At 47.0% G+C, this 22,972-nt stretch overlaps 1 protein-coding gene across 2 annotated transcripts in view; it reads right to left on the bottom strand.

Annotated features, from left to right (window-relative positions):
• PARD3B (par-3 family cell polarity regulator beta) overlaps window positions 1–7,774 on the bottom strand; it is a 652,714-nt gene extending 644,940 nt beyond the window's left edge. For both annotated transcript variants that reach the window (XM_079976360.1, XM_079976361.1), the window contains exon 1: window positions 6,820–7,774. In XM_079976360.1, coding sequence (XP_079832486.1) covers window positions 6,820–6,939 — 120 coding nt within the window. In that variant the 5' untranslated portion in view covers window positions 6,940–7,774. The remainder of the gene's footprint in view (window positions 1–6,819) is intronic.
• Window positions 7,775–22,972: the final 15,198 nt, after the last annotated feature.

Genomic DNA, 22,972 nt, shown 5'->3' with positions numbered 1-22,972 from the left:
AGCTATTTTATCTGTTAGAGACCACCTGGTTTAGATCAGGCATGGCTAAGTTCAGTTTTCGGCAACCTAAGGCCCGGGGGCCGGATGCAGCCCAATCACCTTCTCAATCCGGCCCCTGGACGGCCCAGGAATCAGTGTGTTTTTACATGAGTAGAATGTGTCCTTTTCTTTAAAATGCATCTCTGGGTTATTTGTGGGGCATAGTAATTTGTTCATTTTTTCCCCCACAATATAGTCCGGCCCCCCACATGCTCTGAGGGATGGTAGACCGGCCCACAGCTGAAAAAGATTGCTGACCCCTGTCTTAGAGACCATTCTGTTTGCCACACAAAATTGAATGTCTCACAAGTAATCAGGCTCTGTGATAAAACCAGCACTTCTATTTCTTACATGTTGAGAATGTTTTAATTGTACCTTTATTAAAATGTGAGACCAGATAAATTACCTTAGGATTCAGATCTGGCTCAACATTCAAAAACTCCTGGCTGGGATTATGGTGTCTAACTAGTGCAGTGGTGCCACGCAAGACGAATGCCTCGCAAGACGGAAAACTCGCTAGACGAAAGAGTTTTCCGTTTTGGAGGTGCTTCGCAAAACGAATTTCCTATGGGCTTGCTTCGCAAGACGAAAATGTCTTGCGAGTTCCTGTGGGGTTTTTTTTCCTTTTCTCCCCTTTTTCTAAGCCGCTAAGCCGCTAAACCGCTAATAGCGCTAATCCGCTAAGCCATCAATGGGCTTGCTTCGCAAGACAAAAAAACCGCTAGACGAAGAGAATCGTGGAACGGATTCTTTTCGTCTTGCGAGGCACCACTGTAGTAACTATTCACTTTCCTATGCCTCCTTATACCTGACAAGAGGCTTCATTTTAATATTGTTTTTTCTGTTTCAGAATTTGTCTCCATATGGATAGTACAAGAGAAGAACATCCCATCTGTATTATAGCGAACAATGCAGGTTTTTTTGAGAATCTCTCGCAAGAAGTTTGACCTGAATTTTTCAGGTCTCTGGAATGTTTGTTTTGGCTTCCCTAACTTCTTGCTCCCTCGTGAAACAAACTTATGAGGAAGTTTGACTGTTTGTTTTACCATCGTAATTAACAGTGACAATTTAGGCTTAGATAAATAACCAGGCACTTTGGATGCTATACACTAATAACTCAAACATTTATCAAAGACAGGAGAAGCTGAATCTTCATCTTTCCTCCCCTGAAAGCATTGCTTAAGAGGGACATTTAATTGAATGGAACTTCCCACACATAACTCAGACTGCATCCCAGATTCTTGTGAAGCGGATGCACATATTTGCAATCAGTACGACAATCAAGATGCCATCCTGATGGATGCTATAGCCCAAGACATCTGAAGGGCCATAGGTCCCCACCACTCACATCCAACTCCCAAGAGACAGCGATCTACTCACAGTATATATTAAAAAACAACAGACAGTGATCTACCCATTGTCATTGGAGAATGGATCAGAGTTGAGCTTTTTGTAAGGAGCCAGAGTGCGGGGGGGTTGGGGGGTTGTTAAGGGTCCAAAGATTGACCATGATCGACCAGGAACCCCCTGCAATCAACCAGTGGTGGATCACGATCGATCTGTTGGACATGCCTGCTCTAGATTTTTCGCTCTATAAGACACACCAGACCATAAGACGCACCTAGTTTTTCGAGGAGGAAAACAAGAAAAAAAATATTCTGAATCTCAGAAGCCAGAACAACAAGAGGGATCGCTGTGCAGTGAAAGCAGCAATCCCTCTTGATGTTCTGGCTTCTGGGATAGCTGCACAGCCTGCATTCGCTCCATAAGACGCACACACATTTCCCCTTACTCTTTTGGAGGGAAAGAGTGAGTCTTATAGAGCAAAAAATACGGTAATTTCCTGGACTTTTGTCACAGAGTTACATTTACCATGGGCCCCTATTCCAAGCCCCCTATTTCTTTCATAGGTGGTACATGCAAAACTTTAAACACATCACCAAAGCTGGAACTCTAAGGTAAGTTCTGAAAGAGATTATGGTATATCTTTCGGAACTCAGAACATAGGCACAGTGATTACAATACATTGTTTCATACACAAATAATTCATAGCTGGCGCACAAATTGTAATGCATTGTAATCAGCATAAAATACAAGGTATTTCCTTGTCAACGGAAGAAGAAAAAACTTAGAAGTGTTTCCTAGGGCTCTTTCTCAACCACCTACACTGATGTTGCATCTTGTGGATGAAAGAATACTCAGCTTGTGAAGCAGCATTATCAAGAAGGGAAATGTGTCTGTAATCAGCTCTCTTCTAAATCAATCACAGGGCACACAGGTGTCTAGGGTTTATGGTGTTAACAGAGCAATAAAAATGAAACACTTGCAGAGGACCTGATTTACATCATCAGCATGTGCTTGTTTTTAAAAGAGAAAGAAAAAAGCACTGATCAAGCATTTGTAGAAGCTTGGAAAAGACCACACTGGCGCAAACACACATTGATTTGGGAACAAAGGACTCTGAGGGGCATCTAAGGCAGGGTGGTCCAATGACCACATGTGGCCCTCCAAGGTCTTTCTTCGGAGCCCTCAGAAACATCTGTCAGGGTCCTAGAGTCCTCCCGCATCCTTCCCAGGCTTCCTCAAACTCGGCCCTCCAGATGTTTTTGACCTACAATTCCCATGATCCCTAGCTAGCAGGACCAGTGGTCAGGGATGATGGGAATTGTAGTCTCAAAACATCTGGAGGGCTGAGTTTGAGGAAGCCTGCTCTAGGGCTCTGCCAGAGCTTCGCAACGCCTTCCCAAAGCCCATTATATCACTTACCCAGCTTTGGGAAAGCAGCACGAAGGATGGAGAGGAGCATCAAATTTTGGCCTGACTCCTCACCCCTGCACAACACAGCAGGTGGAGAATGCTGCAACGAGGCTCCTCACGGGGTCTCTGCCATGGGAGCATATTCACCCAGTGCTTTTCAAACTGCACTGGCTCCTGGTAGAGTACAGAGTCAGATTTAAGGTGCTGCTTTTGACCTTTAAAGCCCTTCACGGCCTAGGATCCTCGTGCCTATGGGACCGCCTCTCCCGGTATGCCCCACGGAGAGCCTCAAGGTCCATAAATAGCAACACCCTAGTGGTCCCGGGCCCTAAGGAAGTTAGATTGGCTTCAACCAGAGCCAGGGTCTTTTCAACTCTGGCTCCGGCCTGGTGGAACGCTCTGCCTCATGAGACCAGGGCCCTGCAGGATCTGATTTCTTTCCGCAGGGCCTGTAAGACAGAGTTGTTCCACCTGGCCTTTGGCTTGGAGTCAATTTGATTCCCTCCCTCTCTTTCTTTTTTCCTTTCCTTCTCCTCCTGCGATGAGGCAACATTTTAATATTTTAATGTTCCAATATTTAAATGTTGTATTTTAATTTTGTTTTTAAGTTGTAATCATTCAACTTGTTTTTATTATTGCTTGTAAGCCGCTCTGAGCCCGGCCTTGGCTGGGGAGGGCGGGGTATAAATAAAAAATTATTATTATTATTATTATCTATAAGTAAATATGCACACCATCACCACTGTTTACCAAATACACCACTCCCTTTATGCCCTGCTGCTTTATCTTCTTTATTATACCCATATTTAACACGGCAGAGTATAACGTATGTTTAGCAGCTCAATAAACAATCTGAAATAGCGACCACCCATTATGGTGGAGGGGGAAGAAGACTGGGCGGGGCGATTTGTGTTTACAAATGTTTCATGGCAAAAATCAAGGCAGGAAACTTTATTATCATATGAAAGACCAGTTGGAAGGCCAAAATCAACCATCAAATGTCATGACTCTCTGAACTGTTCATGTACAAGTTATCGTTTGTTTGCTACTCAATGGTTTGTTTTCAATTAGTGTGATGCTTCTACTTTAAGTATGGCTATAAGATGAACATACAAAGCTGTCTGATATATCTAGCCCTATATTCTCAACATAGATATTGCCTATCACTGAGCAGATGGATGTCCCCAACCTAAAACATACAATTCTGCATCCAGCCTTGCCAAGCATTGGACTTGGCATGGTTCATAAAGAATGCATTCTACCATTGAGCTATAGTCCTGGTCCAGTAAGAAACACTTGCCATTGGGGAATCAAACCGTGGTTTCCCACACGATGGACATACATGTTTGCCACTCTACTAACAATGAGAATCGTTCTCCATTTATCAGAGCCAGCAACTCATTGTAGTAAGGCATGGGTAGGCAAACTAAGGCCCAGGGGCCGGATCTGGCTCAATCGGCTTCCAAATCCGACCCACGGACGGTCCGGGAATCAGCGTGTTTTTACATGAATAGAATTTTTATTTAAAATGCATCTCTGGGCTATTTGTGGGGCATAGGAATTCATCATTATTATTTTTTAAAAACAGTCTTGCCCCCCACAAGGTCAGAGCAGTGGCGTAGCGTGGGGGGTCAGGGGGGGCCGGCCAAACTGGGTGCAACATCTGGGGGTTAGGGTTAGGGGGCGCAAATCCACGGGTTAGGGGGCACAAATCCACGGGTTAGGGGGTCAAATTACTTGCCTTGCCCCGGGTGCTGACAACCCACGCTACGCCACTGGGTCAGAGGGACAGTGGACCGGCCCCCTGCTGAAAAAGTTTGCTGACCCCTGTACAGTCATACCTCGGGATGAATATGCTTTGGGTTAGGCAAATTCGGCTTGTGCTCCATGGCAACCAGGAAGTAACGGAGCGCGTTACTTCCGGATTTTGCCATGCACGCATGCGCAGAACGTCAAAATGACGTCATGTGCATGCGCAGAAGTGCCGAAACATGACCCGCGCATGCACAGATGCACGGACATGGGTTACGTTCGCATCAGGATGCGAACGGGGCTCCAGAATGGATCCCATTCACATCCTGAGGTACCACTGTAGTTTGGTATCTGAAGAAGTGTGCATGCACACGAAAGCTCATACCAATAACAAACTTAGTTGGTCTCTAAGGTGCTACTGGAAGGATTTTTTTTTTATTTCCCCCCCCCCTATAGTAAGGTATCCCTTTTGGTGTAAGACATGCCATGAACAAAAGAGATACTTTAAAAATAGAAAAGGTTCACAAGTAGTAACTCAGGTGGAACATGAAACTATCTGTATAAGAAAGAGAGCAAAATTTGAAGATCATCCTAGAGCAAGGAACCAGCAGCTGTCTAGATGATACAACTCCAGTCATTGGCTATGGTGGCTGGGGCTGATAGGATACCAAGTCCAACACCCTCTGCTGGGCCACACATTCCCAACCCATCTCCTACAGGAAATACGGAGCCAAGACACAACAGAGGCTTACCTCTGACCCACCCACTTTCACACCATCCAACATACTGGGATCTCAAAACATGAAGAAGGAACCAGCAGCAGCTATGCCAGTCAGTCTTGTATGAATGACAAGAGGAAAGCAGCATAGGGACAGAGCATGTTCTCCAGTTGCAAGGTGGACTCAAAGCAGCTTCTCACAGCTGAATGCTCTCTGCCCAGCCTACAACATTAAAAGGCACAGCCATCCCATTTTTGGTGGCTTCGCCATTTCTCCTCCAGCAGTTGCCAGAAATGCGGGGCAGTGAGAGAACTCAAAACGAGATGGATGGAGATGGACCCACATAGCAATTGCTGTTAGATGTTACAGACTGGGTGAAGATCATTCATCACAAGGAGGTTGGTTTTGCTGGCCATCAGCTTGGCAAAATCATAACGAATGCTAGAAAGTGACAGACAAGTCTAGTGATGCAGACTTTAACAAGTCTATAGCCCTTCAGTTTAGGAATCTTTAGTCACCTGCGGTAAGTAACTCAGAAACGAAGAAGAAAAATGGCTATGTTAACATGGAAGTTAGCGGCACTGCAAAACCCAGGACACATAAATTAGAATAAAGGCCTGTTGAAGCGGTAAACAAAATAGAGCTGTATGTCTAACCTTCCGATTGTAACAATTCCTACAAACATATTTGGCAGTGCTGTTCTGAATATTATTTGCAACCTCTTGTCTTCCTTGTACCCAACAGCTGCTATTGGCTGGACAACCCATCAGCTCCCAGGGAGATCTTATGATGGTGCTATATAAATCTAATAAATAAATAAAAGTTTGGCATTGCTATTTGCAACTAACATTATGCCTTTATAAACACTTCAGCCACACATAAAACACAACAGGTTTTTTTTTTTCCTTAAAGGAAAACCAGACAATATGTTTATAAGCAACATTTATGAAGGGAAATTGACATGGAACATCACAATCCCATCTCTCATCTTATGCTGTGGTGTCATTTTTGACAGCAGTCTACCATCTACATAAAGGGACGCAGGTGGCGCTGTGGGTTAAAGCCTCAGCGCCTAGGACTTGCCGATCGAAAGGTTGGCGGTTCGAATCCCTGCGGCGGGGTGCGCTCCCGCTGCTCGGTCCCAGCGCCTGCCAACCTAGCAGTTCGAAAGCACCTCCGGGTGCAAGTAGATAAATAGGGACCGCTTACCAGCGGGAAGGTAAACGGCGTTTCCGTGTGCGGCTCTGGCTCTGGCCAGAGCAGCGATGTCACGCTTGCCACGTGACCCGGAAGTGTCTCCGGACAGCGCTGGCCCCTGGCCTCTTAAGTGAGATGGGCGCACAACCCCAGAGTCTGTCAAGACTGGCCCGTAAGGGCAGGGGTACCTTTACCTTTACCATCTACATGAAAAGGCCATTCAAGCAACTGGCAATGCGCTTCCGTCTCAAAATATGTACTCATGCAGCAGAAGGATGCATGCCATCACCTTGCAGGCAGAAGCCACAGGAGGCAACTTTGCCTTGCCTTGTTACAGGTAAAGAACATTCCTTACCTTTTCTTTGGTTCTCAGGTATCTCTGGAGAGCCTGCTGTGTGAAGTCTCTAACCGGGATCTGTCCATCTTTACAGGGAACCACAATCCACGTCTTGCCAAAGCAAACCGTCACTTTCATCTCATCCAAATAAAAACCTATTTAGAGGCCTGTTGTTGTTGTTGTTGTTGGGTTTCAAAAGGAAATGATGGGGGGGGGCAGGGAGGAGAGATGCGTGGGCAGCCTTGCCAGCAAAGCGAGCAAAATAACATTCACTTTCCAACTCTTAAAACAGATCCTAAGGCTCACTGTTTGGGGGGCAATGGGGTGGGGGAGGGGAGAGAAAAACTAAAAGCTCCTCTGAGCAGCAGCAGGTGTTTAAGGAAGGGGGAGAAAAAGAGAGAGAGAGAAGGAAAGAGGGCCAGAACTGCTGGAGGGAGGGAAACAGGCCCGGGAGATGGAAGCAGGCCAAGCAGCCCTGAAGGCTGAGTGAGGCAAAGCGCAACGGCAACAAAGGTCACACGCGAGTTCTCCAATGGAGAGGGAGAGAAAGAGGCAGAGTGAGGGAAGGAGGGATCGAGGCAGACTGGGTCTGCCCTATGGAAGCCAGCTGCACGCACCACGGAGGGGGGGGAAGAGAGAGGAGGGTGGCGGCGAGCGCGCGGCCTCCGTCTGCTGCGCGCTCAAGCGCAAGCGGCGGCTGGGAGGGAGTTGGGAAGCGGCGAGGGCGCACAGCGGCGGCGGCGGCGACCCCGAGGGCGAGGGAAAAGGGCGGCCCTTGGCTCCCCACCCCGCCGAGCCTTCCCCACAGGCTGCTTCCCCAGAGGCGGAGGAGGCGGCCCAAGCCGGAAGGAAGAGATTGGAAGCGTCTGTGCGCCCCAGGGAAAGAAGCGCAGGCCGAGCCTTGGAGAGGGGCGCACCAACGCGGAGAGGCACCTCGGGCTCGGAGGGAGGGCAGCTTGGGAACGGCGGGGGGGGGGGGGTTGGTTGGTTGGTTGGTTGGTTGGTTGGTTCCTTCCTTCCTTCCTTCCTTCCTTCCTTCCTTCCTCCCTCCCTCCCTCCCTTTTCTCCTTCCCGCCGCCCGCCCCCTCTCTGTGGGGCAGCTGCCTGGGCGCCCCGACTCCCGCCCCTTCCCGCGCGCCCTGCCCGGGTCTCTCCACCCGACTCCTCGCGGCTCAGCGCACCAGGCACCCCGGGAAGGGAAGGCACGGCTCTCGGTCGTGGGGGGCGCGCAAGGTTTGCGCGCGTGCTTGGCTTCCTCCCGCAGCAACGGCAACAGCTTAAAGGGGCCGCGGACACCTCCTGGGCCGGCCGGCCGCCCTCCCGCTCCTCCTCCTCCTCCTCCTGCGAGCGTTTTAAATGCAAGCCCCGTAGCACCGCAGCAACAAGTCCTCTCGGCAGGGCGAGGCCGAGGGAAACTACCCGCTGCTTGATTTGCTTCCCACCAAGTTGCGATTTTGTTTCTTCCCAAACTTTGTTGACATTTTTAAATACAGTGTTGCCTTCCAAGACACGAGCAGATGTGAAGTGTTGCAGGCAGACTCGGACGCTGCACGGACTGCAGCAAAGCGAATCTTCCGCATTTACAGATCCCAGTTCTGAAAGCGCGTGTGTATTCTTCCGTAGAGTTGGAAGGGAGGAAAGGGTCATCTAGTCCGACCCCTGCAGGAATCTTAACACGCAGTTCCCCCATCCGATTTGAAACCGGACCGGAGCCTGCTTAGCTTTGCAGATTTCTCCTTAGTGCAGATTACTATTTGTTAACAGACAATGCGAACCAGCCAAGTTGACCCGGAGAGGTTAGCCTGCTTTCTGTGATCTTTGTCACATTCGCCAGCTGTGGGACTGTGCAAACCCTGTGTGTTTATGTGGCAATTAAAGGTAAAGGGACCCCTGACCATTAGGTCCAGTTGACTCTGGCGTTGTGGCACTCATCTCGCTTTATTGGCCGAGGGAGCCGCCGTACAGCTTCTGGGTCATGTGGCCAGCATGACTAAGCCGCTTCTGGCGAACCAAAGCAGCGCACGGAAATGCCATTTACCTTCCCGCCTGAGCGGTACCTATTTATCTACTTGCACTTTGACTAGCTTTCGAACTGCTAGGTTGGCAGGAGCAGGGACCAAGCAACGGGAGCTCACCCTGTCGCGGGGATTCGAATCACCAACCTTCTGATCGGCAAGCCCTAGGCTCCGTGGTTTAACCCACAGCACCACCCATGTCCCTTTATGTGGCAGTTAAAGGTACCCCTGCCCGTACGGGCCAGTCGTGACCAACTCTAGGGTTGCATGCTCATCTCGCTCAAGATGCCGGGAGCCAGCGCTGTCCGAAGACACTTCCGGGTCACGTGGCCAGCATGACGAAGCTGCAACTGGCAAGCCAGCACCAGTGCCGCACACGGAAACGCCGTCTACCTTTCCGCTATAAAGCGGTACCTATTTATCTACTTGCACTTTGACGTGCTTTCGAACTGCTAGGTTGGCAGGAGCAGGGACCGAGCAACGGGAGCTCACCCCGTTGCGGGGATTCGAACCGCCAACCTTCTGATCGGCAAGTCCTAGGCTTTGTGGTTTAACTCACAGCGCCACCCGCATCCCTTTATGTGGCAATTAAGTCGCACCACATTCACAAGTATGGCCTGGTGGCAATAGTATGCATACTTCCCATGGCAATAAGCAGGGCCGGCCCATACATGAGGCAGGGTGAGGCAACAGCCTCAGGCAGCGGGATCCACAGGCAGCAGATCCCAATGTAAACCTTCAGGCACTAAAAGTCTGGAGTCAGCACGCATAGGGACTGCAAAGGCTATTCTGGCAAATAGGTGCTCTGACCATTTTGATGGAGCAGTTTTGCATTGCTTTCACAGAACAACCATTGCTCCTTAGGGTGAAAGAAATGCACTGAAAAAGGAAGGTTGGTGAGCAGCTGGAAGGGTTTCATTCTAGGATTCTGCACATGCCCTACATAAGAGATGTGCAATGCAATACATTTACTCAGAAATAAACCCCACTGTGAAGGCAATGTGGTTTATAGAAGCTGTCATCAATCATAACTGTATTCCCAGTTTTTTTTAAAAAAAAAAAACCCCAACAACATCCAAATTAACTAGCACCCTACATTATTTTCCTTTAAAATGTTTAATGTGTTTAATGTGACTTGACAGTCAACTATTTAGAATGACAACAACAACAATGTATAGAAACAATGAAATCTCTATGAGTAAAATAGCAGCAAAAGAAAATGGATGATTAAAAGCTCAGGAGATTAACACTGTCTGGCCTGCTGCTTGAAGGTTAATGAGACTGGTGATGAGGTTCTCTTTCTTGGGATGGTATTCCACAACCAGGGTGCCACCATAGAGCAGTCCCTATCTCTGGTGGTAATCGACTTAACCTTCGAAGACACAGGGTTACTTAGAATAGTTTGGCACCCATTGGAACTGGTAGGCTGGCAAACAGAACATGAAGCTAGAACCGAAGATAGGCAGAGGTACCCCCTCACTGGCTGTAAGCAAGAAGGCAGGCAGGCAAGGGTAGACTGTGATTGATGGGGTACTGTCTCATTCACTGTTATAGACCAGGTTCCCATTACTATTGTTATTCAGTTGCTTTGTAAGGAAGAAAGCAGGGTCACACTTGGTCATGTGGAATTTCCTCATTCCTAGAAACAGCTGAAGTGGCTTTGGGTTTGTTTCCCGGCACAGTTCCAAGTGCAGGTATTGACCTTTAAAACCACATTGTTTGGGTCCAAAGTACATGATCGCTGAATTAACTGAATTCATTGCTGGAGGTTGTTCCACTGTATGAAGTGAAAGAAGGGTGTGAGCCTTCTTGGTGGTGGCACCTAGCCTGACCTGTGAGATGTTCTTCCTACAGAGGCTCATTTGGTGCTCATGTGATTTTTTTCACATCCCATACAAATACCTTTTCTATTTCCCCATGCCTATTCAGAAGTTTTAACCCTAAGCAAATAAGTTTTATTTTTTTAATGCTGCTCTTACCTACTATGACACAAACAGGTATTAAAACACTTCCAGCACTCTGAAGCTACTCTGATGATGATGCCAACCAAGGCTGCGATCCTAACTGCTTGCCTGAGAGTAAGACCGATTGAATTCAATAGGACTTACATTTGAGTAGGCATGTTTAGGATTGCATTACTAGTCATTGAACATGACTACCACACCTGAAGGGACACGGGTGGCACTGTGGTCTAAACCACTGAGCCTCTTGGGCTTGCCAATCAGAAGGTCGGCAGTTCGAATCCCTGTGACGGAGTGAGCTCTCGTTGCTCAGTCCCAGTTCCTGCCAACCTAGCAGTTTGAAAGCACACCAAAAAGTGCAAGTAGATAAGTAGGTGCAAGTAGATAAGTACCTCCGGCGGGAAGGTAAATGGCGTTTCCGTGCGCTGCTCTGGTTTTGGTGTTCCATTGTGCCAGTAGTGGCTTAGTCATGCTGGCCACATGACCTGGAAAAACTGTCTGCGGACAAATGCCAGCTCCCTTGGCCTGTAAAGCGAGATGAGCCCTGCAACCCCAGAGTCGTCTGCGACTGGTCTTAACTGTCAGGGGTTCTTTGTCTCTACCTTTTTACCACACCTGAAGAAACAGTCCAACTCCCCAGTCATACAGACCCCCCCCCCGATGGGTCCCTGGATTGCACCGTAGTCCAGACTCCCACCCTTCACCCTGGTTCCTATGAGATGAAGACGGGCCCAGTGAGACATTCCGAATTGGCCATCCTGGCTGCAAAACTTCAGGGTCAGAAGTCTATTCAAAGAGCAGAAGCAAGTGCATCTTGTAGTCCATTGATGATGAGGAAGAGGTGGATCTGACTGTAGCAGCAGAAAGCATCTCAGTCTTTTCCTGGCCTTTGCTTCTACAACAGTTCTTAGTTGGCCTCTTCTTTTGTTGGGTAGCCCCATAGCTAGTGCCTCATCCTGATTGATCTACCTCAGCTGAGTGGGAAGGGGCTGCCTGGTGTTATGTACCGAGTTGAATAGGATCCAAAATGCAGCAGTCTGATTGGTCCTAGAACAATAGGATTCAGAATTCAGCAGTCTGATTGGTCCTAAAGCAATAGGATCCAGAATGCAGCAGTCTGATTGGTCCACAGGAGCCACCTAATCCAGCTCCAGGTGGAAGTGAATCCACAACCTGATTGGCCTACAGATGAATCCCAGAATTAGCCAATCATGTGGGGCCATTGTGTAAATAATGTATATAAAGCAGACATTCTAGGGCAGTGTTTCCCAACCTTGTGCCTCCAGCTGTTTTTGAACTACAACTCCCATCATCCCTGACTAGCAAGACCAGTGGCAAGGGATGATGGGAATTGTAGTCCAAAAACAGCTGGAGGCACAAGGTTGGGAAACACTGTTCTAGGGGAACTTCCATTCCTCCTCACCACTATGAGCTGAATAAAGAGCATGAAATCCACTCTCGACTCCGAGTATAGTTCACCTGGGTAATATGTCACAGTCCCATCCTATATCCAAGGCGGGTTAGAATCTGGTAGGAGAGGCTGCTGAACTGGTCAGGCAAGTTTAGCTAGGTTGCAATAGATACAAGGAAGTGATGGTGCTTTCCAGGAAGTGGGGGCTAGCATTTCTTCCACTCCGGATGCCACATGAACCTAAGATGATGAACACTAGGCTGTGCAGAGGAGAGTTGTGAGGAAAAGCTGGCTGATGCTGGAAGCTGGAGAACAGAGGTATGTCTTGCAGTGTGCTGGGCTCTGGGTTCCCCCTGGAAACCTAAGAGGACACAAGATCTGCTGAAGTGTGAATGCTTTGAGCCCCTCCATCCTATGTTCAGGATACATATATTACAGTGGTCCCTCAGGTTACATACGCTTTATGTTGCATACGCATCAGGTTACAGACTCCGCTAACCCAGAATAGTGCTTCAGGTTAAGAACTTTGCTTCAGGATGAGAACAGAAATCGTGCTCCGGCAGCGCAGCAGCAGCAGGAGGCCCCATTAGCTAAAGTGGTGTTTCAGGTTAAGAACAGTTTCAGGTTAAGTATAGACCTCCATAATGAATTAAGTACTTAACCCGAGGTACCACTGTACATGTAAATAAAATACTCATGGCTCTTAAGGTAAAAAAAAAAGGTAAAGGACCCCTAGATGCTTAAGGCCAGTCAAAGGTGACTTTGGGGTTGCGGCACTCATCTCACTTTCAGGCCGAGGGAGCCAGCGTTTGTCCACAGACAGTTTCCCAGGTCAGCTGGCCAGCATGACTAAACTGCTACTGGTGCACAGAGGACCGTGATGAGGCCCAGAGAGCACGGAAACGCCATTTACCTTCCCGCTGCAGTGGTACCTATTTATCTACTTGCACTGGCATTCTTTCAAACTGCTAGGTTGGCAGGAGCTGGGACAGAGCAATGGGAGCTCACCACATCGCGGGGATTCGAACCTTCAGCAAGCCCAAGAGGCTCAGTGGTTTAGACCACAGCATGGCTATTAAGCAAGGAAGTCTGAATACATAATGCCTGGCCAAAAGTAGGCTGCCAGAATAAGTGGCCTTTGCTAGTCATCATATTCCGTTGCTGGAAGTGAGGCACAGAGGAGCTTGTGTTGAGTCAAATATTAAAATCATCTTCAAATCATCTTCAAATATCTAAAGGGCTGTCATGTGGAGGATTCTATAGGCTTGTTTTCTTCTGCTCCAGAGGCTAGGTTTCAAGTTATAAGAAAGGAGATTCCGAATAAACACCAGGAAGAACTTTCTGACAGTAAGAGCTGTTTGGCAGTGGAATGGAGTCCCACAAAAGATGGTGGACTCTCCTTCGTTGGAGCTTTTTAAGCAGAAGTTAGATGGCCATCTGTCATGCATGATTTAGTGGAGATTCCTGCATCCTAGGATTCTATTCTCCGAGTTCAATTTTTAAATCGAAAGAGCAAAATCCTCTGAAAAAGCTCTCAATCCCTTTAGCAGCTACTCATTCCTAGCTGATTCCCTTGCTACTTTGGCAGTCACCCCCCCCCTCCCAACTGCCTTTTTTCATGCATTGTTGGATTACCCTAGTCAATCAGGGTCCCTATATTGGGGTAATGATGTCACAACACTATAGAATCAAATAGATTTAGCTATGTGCTGGTGTCACCAAGGCAAATGAAGCTCATTAGAACGAGGACAGTAGTTCGTGGCCTGGGGTACAAAGGAGATGCTAGATAATCAGGGATCACTCTGAAACTTATATCTCTGCCAATTTGTAGCAATCCCAAAAAATTGTGAAGTGGGTTTCATCTTGATTCTGACAAAACTTCTAATCAGGCTACCTCTCCTTTTAGCTCTGTAATTGGAGCTGCAGCTACAGCAAAGCGAAATCATATTCTTCACATGTCAATGTGTAGCAAACCTCAGTACAGCTATCAAAAGAATAAGAAGAAGAGTTTGGATTTGATATCCCGCTTTATCACTACCCGAAGGAGTCTCAAAGTGGCTAACAATCTCCTTTCCCTTCCTCCCCCACAACAAACACTCTGGGAGGTGAGTGGGGCTGAGAGACTTCAGAGAAGTGTGACTAGCCCAAGGTCACCCAGCAGCTGCATGTGGAGGAGCGGGGAAGCGAACCCAGTTCACCAGATTACGAGTCCACCGCTCTTAACCACTACACCACGCTGGCTCTCCTTGGTAGCCACATTTGAGAAAACCTCTGCCAGAAACGAAGAAGGAACTAGAACGCTATTAAAGCTTCTGCCCAGGAGGCCTGCCTGCTGCGGGCCTGAAGGTCCCTGCCCTTACCTCTCTCCACCTGGTTTGGGGCGGGGCCTGACAGGCTCCACAAGGACTGCTGCTGCTGCTCAGCAGAGACAGCCCCTCTTTTAAATTGTTTTTAATTTTTATCTGTGTCGTTTTAAATGAGACCACCTTGGCTGTGAGTCCTGGAAGACCTGCACCCTGCCGGGCTGGCCCTTTCCCATCTGGCCTGGGAGAGTGGAGTGCTGACTGACTCCAGCTACAAAAAATCAGGCTGTTCAACAGATTCTTGGGCTGGAGTATTGCTTATGAGGAGTTGAGAGAGCTTGTTGCTGTTATGGATATTATTGTTGTATCTTTAGTTTCAGGTCTTATGATTTACGAGGAAATTGTTTCCATTTGGTTGTGTACGCTTTGATGTGTTTTATTTATTGTTTAGGACTTCTGCTATGTTTGTAATTACGTAATTTTGTAAATTATGTAAACCTTGTCATGTTGTAAGCCACCTTGAGCATAGGAAAGGCGGCATACAAATAAAATGATGATGATGATGATGATGATGATACCTCATCTCATCTTACACTTCCTGTTAAACAAACCATATTATATTGAGTGTATCTTAAAATAAAAAGGTAAAGGGACCCCTGACCATTAGGACCAGTCATGACCGACTCTGGAGTTGCGGTGCTCATCTTGCTTTGTTGGCTGAGGGAGCCAGTGTACATTTTCCAGGTCATGTGGCCAGCATGACTAAGCCGCTTCTGGCGAACCACAGCAGCACACAGAAATGCCGTTTACCTTCCCACCAGAGCGGTACCTATTTATCTACTTGCACTTTGACGTGCTTTTGAACTGCTAGGTTGGCAGGAACTGGGACCAAGCAACAGGAGCTCACCCTGTCGCGGGGATTCAAACCACCAACCTTCTGATTGGCAAGTCCTAGGATCTGTGGTTTAACCCACAGCACCACCCGCGTCCCTTATCTTAAAATAAACTAAGACAAAATGAGAACTGGCTGTTGCTTACAGTTGCCTTGGGGCTAAGGACAGGCAGAGCCCTAGAAAAGGAAGCGAACAGGGGCCCAGAGGTTTGCTATGCCCTTTTAAGATTCTCCTCAAAGGAACCAGGCCAAGCTCCATTTGAGGTGCATCTATTTTACCTCTTGAGAATTACTGTTGTTGTTGTTGTTGTTTAGTCGTTTAGTCGTGTCCGACTCTTCGTGACCCCATGGACCAGAGAACGCCAGGCACTCCTGTCCTCCACTGCCCCCCGCAGCTTGGTCAGACTCATGCTGGTAACCTCGAAAACACTATCCAACCATCTCGCCCTCTGTTGTCCCCTTCTCCTTGTGCCCTCCATCTTTCCCAACATCAGGGTCTTTTCCAGGGAGTCTTCTCTTCTCACGAGGTGGCCAAAGTATTGGAGCCTCAACTTCAGGATCTGTCCTTCCAGTGAGCACTCAGGGCTGATTTCCTTCAGAATGGAGAGGTTTGATCTTCTTGCAGTCCATGGGACTCTCAAGAGTCTCCTCCAGCATCATAATTCAAAAGCATCAATGTGTACACTCAGTAAGTTCTCTTTTTGACCATTTTTTGGGGGTGGGGGAGCAATCACCATGCAGAACACCATTTAAAATTTCACCGTCACAGCACCACTTTAAGAGCTCTCATTCTATAAGTAGGCTGCTTGGCTATGGTAATGGAGGTAAAGGTAAAGGGACTCCTGACCATTAGGTCCAGTCGTGGCCGACTCTGGGGTTGCGGCGCTCATCTCACTTTATTGGCCGAGGGAGCCGGCGTTTGTCTGCAGACAGCTTCCGGGTCATGTGGCCAGCATGACGAAGCCGCTTCTGGCGAACCAGAGCAGCGCATGGAAACGCCATTTACCTTCCCGCCGGGGCGGTACCTATTTATCTACTTGCACTTTGACGTGCTTTCAAACTGCTAGGTTGGCAGGAGCAGGGACCGAGCAACGGGAGCTCACTCCATCGTGGGGATTCGAACCGCCGACCTTCTGATCGGCACATCCTAGGCTCTGTGGTTTAACCCACAGCGCCACCCACGTCCCTTATGGTAATGGGGGGGTGGTGGTAAAAGGATCAAAGGAAAAGAATTAACACATAGGGAATAGGAGTGAGCATTTGTAACATCAGGCAAATTCAGGACTACCACTGAAGAGCAAAGGGACAAATAGTTAATTGGCACCCTGTTAGATGTAGCTGGGAAGGACCTTCAAACATTCCCATTTTCCTTAGCCTAGCTATACACAAGCCATCTGGAGCAGCCTTGCTGAGTTTCCTACCTCTCATCTATTTATTTTTTAAATAACCAGGGACAGTCCCTTGCAATATCCTTTCTCCAGATGGTGTTTGTTTCTTGCACATACCTAAAATATGCCAAGCCCCCTCTCGTTTTAACTTGTGCAACTATTTGTGTATGAACAACAAAATATGTAACATCCTTACTTCACAACGTTAACAGGCTTCTCTCTATTCCCAGCTACATTGCCCCTCCCTCTCCCCTACTTCCACATCGCCTTTACTTAACAGTGCAACATCCTGAAATTGTCCTGTCTGCTGACATGAGCGTCTTCACCGCAATATTTCTGAAGGGAATTGCACAACCTGTGTGCAAGCGTAGCTAAAGGGAATTTCAAGGGAGGAGGGAGGCCAAGAAGCAGAGACGGGGCAGGCTGCTGAAAAAGCCAGGGTGCCTCTGGCTCCTATTGCAACCAGCTCCCCCCCCCCCCCGCAACTCTGTTGTCCCAGAACCCAAAGAGGTATGAAGAGTGTTGAGCAAAATCAGGCAAGATGAAGGAACCTCAGATTGCTTGGAAAGGACCCTTAGGCAGGTGTGAGAAGGCCACACCTCACAACTGTACTCGTTTGAAGGTGACCCGGAAACTACAACTAATCCAGAATGCGGCAGCTAGACTGGTGATTGGGGACGGCTGCCGAGACCATATAACACCAGTCTTGAAAGACCTACATTGGGTCCCAGTACGTTTCCGAGCACAATTCAAAGTGTTGGTGCTGACCTTTAAAGCCCTAAACGGCCTCGGCCCAGTATACCTGAAGGAGCATCTCTACCCCCATCGTTCTGCCAGGACGCAGAGGGCCTTCTGGTGGTTCCCTCATTGCAAAAAGCAAAGCTACAGGGAACCAGGCAGAGGGCCTTCTCGGTAGTGGCGCCCGCCCTGTGGAATGCCTCCCATCAGATGTCAAAGAGATAAACAACTACCTGACATTCAAAAGACATCTTAAGGCAGCCTTGTTCAGGGAAGTTTTTAATGTGTGACATCTTAGTGTATTTTTGGTCTTTGTGGAAGCCACCCAGAGTGGGAAACCCAGCCAGATGGGCGGGGTACAAATAATAAATTATTATTATTATTATTATTATTATTATTATTATTATTATTAGGCCTGGCACTACTGAGCAGCCTTGTTTCTTCTAATAAAGATTTAACTTCACGTACTCTGTGTGATTTATTGCTGACCCGCTCCTGACACACAACTTCCGTGGAACAGCTTTTCACAACACGTTGTTACCTTCTAATGTCTACACATCAAGCTGATTTTAAAGAAACTGTGCTGGGGTCCCATTAGAGCTTCTCAGGGGCCTGAACTGGCCCTGAGGAGTCCAGCTGCTGATTGGAGTATACATACATTTCTTAACTCGTATTGTCAACTCTGATCATATACACAGGCGGCTCGCTCATGCTCCCTTCAACACCTGGGAATAACTGTTTTCCATCTACAGCTATGCACATCACAAGTAAACCATTCTATTTGGCAGGTCTAATGTGGTCCAGTAAAGGTCATGGCCATGTCATTGTAGAAGTGCTTTCGAACAGCAGCAAGTAGTTATCACAATTAAAAGAAAATTGGTGGAAATGGCAAGGTAGGTTGCTTCGGTGGCTATCCATGAAATATATAGCACAGTGAATAAATGATACAAGATATACAGATATTATAAAATAACGTGCATTAAAGCACAACGTCTTGAATGAAATGCACAGTAATGAAAACCACCTTTGTCTACAAGACCCCCACGTTGTACATTAGGAGGTTTTTCTTGCCATCCATCACAGTAGGGAGTGTACTTCACAGACTGATGACATTATTTTAATTACGCTGATGTTTCACAGTGCTCCTTGTATTACCTGAACAGGGTATTAATACCCTGCAGAGGTAGTTATGCACAAGGAAACTACGGAACATAGAAAGAGGATCAATTGAAAACAGATATATTTAGCAAGATTCTAAAGAAAAGAGTGTTGATTGGTAGTGATTAACTATACAAGCTGGGAAAATGCAGTGATTAGAGTTCAGAGAATTGATATACAAAAAGCTGCATTTTACATTTTGGGGAGTTTGAATCTGCTTGATATGCGAGTTTATCTATGCTCTTTATTTCCATTTTGAGTGCTTGCTTCAGTAAATGAAAAATCTGAAGGCAATGATTTTTATGCCATACTTGTTTATATGAAATGTGATCTGTAATTGAAAAAAAAATAGATTTCTCTCTCTTTTAGCCATTAATGTTCTTGGAGTCATTAAAGTTTCTAAAAATAATCTCCAAAGGGTGATGACTTTGGCTTATTCATTTCTCAGTCTTTAGCTGAAAGAATTCTAATGCTAAGATAGTTTTTGAGACCTGCTGCCCGATGTAAAATAACTAATGTAAGCATTATTTAGTTTTGCCAGAACTTAGTCACTGTTAAAGTTTGAAAAATCACTCTGTTATATGGGCCCAATTTAGAGTTGACACCAAACTATAGTTTGAACAATTCCTTGCCCAGATTTGGATGTAACATCAAATTATGGTTTGTTAGGAGAATTCACCATAATCAGACTTGAGCTCCTATGCTTTCCACTCTCTCACACAACTTTCATTTTTAGCACAAAGAGAGGAAATGCAAAGCTTCTACTTGCAAACCACAGTTTTCTCCATCATCATCAACCTTTTTATTCGACAGTCAGTCAGAAAAAAATACAAATACGTTTATCAATACACAGTTAAAACATCCAGAAAGATTTTAGAGCTTAGCCAACACTAAAAAGGGCTAAACAGATAGCCCCATATCAATACAGTCAATTACGGTCTTGCGACGCTTAAAGGCTAAAAAAAGAAATTTGGCCACCAAGAAAGGTATAGCCCTAGTGACATTATTCAGCAAGTGTAAAACCTGGTTTTCTCCGGGCAGGAAGCTAAGTTGACATAGGAGTGGGTCTATAAAATTTTGTCTAAGCTCTGCATAAGAAGGGCAAGTCAAGAGAATGTGTTCGGTGGACTCAACCACACCAATAGCACAATGACAGGTTCTCTGGGCGTATGGTACTCCCCTGTACCTTCCCCACAATATCGCAGAGTCAAGGACATTTAATCTAGCCGCTGTAAGAAGTCTGCGGTATTCCACATAGTGGATTTCTGCAAGGTAGGGGGCTGGTATAGTCCGATAAATCTGGTCCCCTAGGAACATCCCTGGTTTTACCTGGGCTATGTCCTCTTGTCTGGCAGTTTTCTCATTCACCCAAATATGGAAACGGGGGCTGTGAAAACCACAGTGAGTTAACATATGTGATGGATGGACTTTGGGTCATAGTCCAGGGGACCCAGAAACCAATCAGGGCTGAGTGGAGTGTCATCCAATCAGGAGAGAACAGAACAGAACCTGCCAGTTAAATTTTCAAATAGGGCTTGGGTAGAGTTTAGATAGGGCTTGGATGGTGCAGAAATAGGGCTTGACTGGCATATAGTGCTCAAACAGGGATTAGATTAGATTAAGGTTACCAGATTTTTTTCAAAGAATCCGAGGACACTTCTTTTTTTAAGAGAAAAAAAAGTGATTAAAAAATTTTATTTGTTTTTAAAAAGTTAAGAAGTCATATCTTCTCTTTTGTGGTCTCCTCTGTCGCACGGCTTTCCTCTGGACCCCGGCCTGCTCTCTTGGAGCGCTAGCTGCCATGGAGTAGGCTCGGGTCGGGCCTGGGCTCGGCCACATGTCCTTGCCCTCCTGGTGCTCTCCTACCTCTCCTCCTTAGCGGCGGCGGCAGCAGCAGTGAGGCAAGGTTGGGGCTCCCCTCTTTTTTCTCCTTCCTCTTTCACTCTCTTCCTTCTCCTTCTCCCGTTCTCCTTCTCCCTGTGTCGGCTCCAGGGTTTTCCTGGCCCCGGAGCGCCACTGGGCCATCGGCCGGGTGGCCAGGCGCTCTCACTCCTGGCTCAATTTGGGTTGTGGGGGGGGGTCAGCAGGTCCCCCGGTTGATGCACCAGGCGTCCCGGGTTCCCCCTCGGCAGTGGCTGTCTCAGCAGCCCGGAGCCAGCCTGGTAGCGCAGTTGGCTCTGGCTTCCTTCAGAAGCTGCTTGCTGCTGTGGCGCCCGCCATTTTGCCTCGCCAGAAGTCCCCATATGATGTGTCTTGTGCCATTGAACCAATCACACAACATTCATTCCCTGCTAATAAATCTACAACACTTAAGATATAAATACGCTGACATTAAATGAAATCCAGGGACATTCTGGGGACGGATTTTGCCTGGTACAGATTTGTAAATCCGGGGACTGTCCCCGGAAACGGGGACGTCTAGTAACCATAGATTAGATCCTGGAAAGGTTTTGGTTAGGAAATAGCTAGGCAGGGCAACCCAGATTATTTGCTGAGGGGAGGGTAAAGATCCCAGGAGAGTGTTTTACAGGCTTAGCAGAACAAAATATCCATTCTAGGTGGAATCAATTTATGCAGTCACAGACGTGGGAATCTTAAGTAAGGTTTTTTACTAGATCCGTAAAGAGTTTTTGACTGGTACCAGGTGTTGCAACCAATAAACTGTAATCCTCATTGAGTGTGTATAAATAACATTCCAGTTTTCTTTCTAAAGTCCCTCATCCCTTGGATTCTCTTAAGGTAAAGGTAAAGGGACCCCTGACCATTAGTTCTAGTCGTGACCGACTCTGGGGTTGCAACGCTCATCTCGCTTTATTGGCCGAGGGAGCTGGCGTACATCTTCCGGGTCATGTGGCCAGCATGACTAAGCTGCTTCTGGCGAACCAGAGCAGCACACGGAAACACCGTTTACCTTCCCGCTGGAGGGGTACCTATTTATCTACTTGCACTTTGATGTGCTTTTGAACTGCTAGGTTGGCAGGAGCAGGGACCGAGCAACGGGAGCTCACCCCATCGCGGGGATTTGAACTGCCGACCTTCTGATCAGCAAGTCCTAGGCTCTGTGGTTTAACCCACAGCACCACCTGCATCCCTTTGGATTCTCTTAGTTTGCAGTAAAATAAGTAAAGGATGAGTAGGAGCTTGGAGTAGCCCTGGTCTGATTTAGATACAACTCAACATGGATAAACTGAAGGGAAAGAAGGCATTAAAGGGCCCTTCTACATTTGTTAGCCTTTCCTGTGCTCAGGACTCTGGACAAGACCAAGGCAGAGTTTATAGGGCATATGTTATGTAAAATTATTATCAGGTGATGAATGCTTCTGTGGCATCCTGACTCTTATACTCAGATAATCAGCCTCTGTTTTGGAGCAGCAGCAATATTTGCTTCAGTAGCTTAAATTACAGTGATTTCCATTTTTGTTTTTTGTAAAATAACATTGACATTTTTGAAGCTGATGCCTTTTCTCATATTATCAATGTGCTATAGCATTGTTACCTTAATGGATAGCTTACAAAATTATCTCTTGAGCCGTTTCCCCCTAATACATGATTTTATATCTACGTCCGTAAATTTTGTAATATTGTAATTCCATCACACAGCTTGTGATCCATGCTAAGACCATGCCTTGGTTTTCTGATTAATGCGTGATCGTTTGCTGTTCTAGTAAACGACGGGCAGCATTTGGGTGGCTGGACAAGCTAGGAACGTTTCGTTAAGTCTGTATTTTCTTCTACAGTCATGCTGTCATTTCAGTGGATGCTCAGCTGATTTACTATATCTATATTCATCTACGCGTGGATCGTCACGATCATGCTGAAGGTGCCTGTTTAGGCATATCTCCTACATGGCATTGTGCAACTCTACTTTAAGGGTAGCACAAAATGGCTGGCTGTAGGGAACACACCAAAATTAGTCCACACAGCTCAAAGCAAGGGACAAAGCAAGTTGTTGTTGTTGTTGTTTTGTTTTTGCAAGTTCCCTCGCTGCAAGAAGTGAGGTTACAGGGAACCAGGCAGGAGGTCTTCTCGGTGGTGGCACCTGCCCTGTGGAACGCCCTCCCACCAGATGTCAAGGAAGTAAACAACTACTGTATCTGACTTTTAGAAGACATCTGAAGGCAGCACTGTTTAGTGAAATTTTTAATGTTTGATCTTTTATCGCTTCTTCTTCTTCTTCCTGGAGCCGCCCAGAGTGGCTGGGGAAACCCAGCCAGATGGGTGGGGTATACATACATACATACATACATACATACATACATAATTGAGAAGGGTAAAAATGTGACCCTGCATTATCCCAAGATCAGT

Source organism: Podarcis cretensis (assembly GCF_951804945.1).
Source record: "Podarcis cretensis genome assembly, chromosome: 1".
NCBI classification, from domain to species: domain Eukaryota; kingdom Metazoa; phylum Chordata; class Lepidosauria; order Squamata; family Lacertidae; genus Podarcis; species Podarcis cretensis.
The sequence above is the reverse complement of the archived record's forward strand: the minus strand, read 5'-3'. Positions and strand labels throughout refer to the sequence as shown.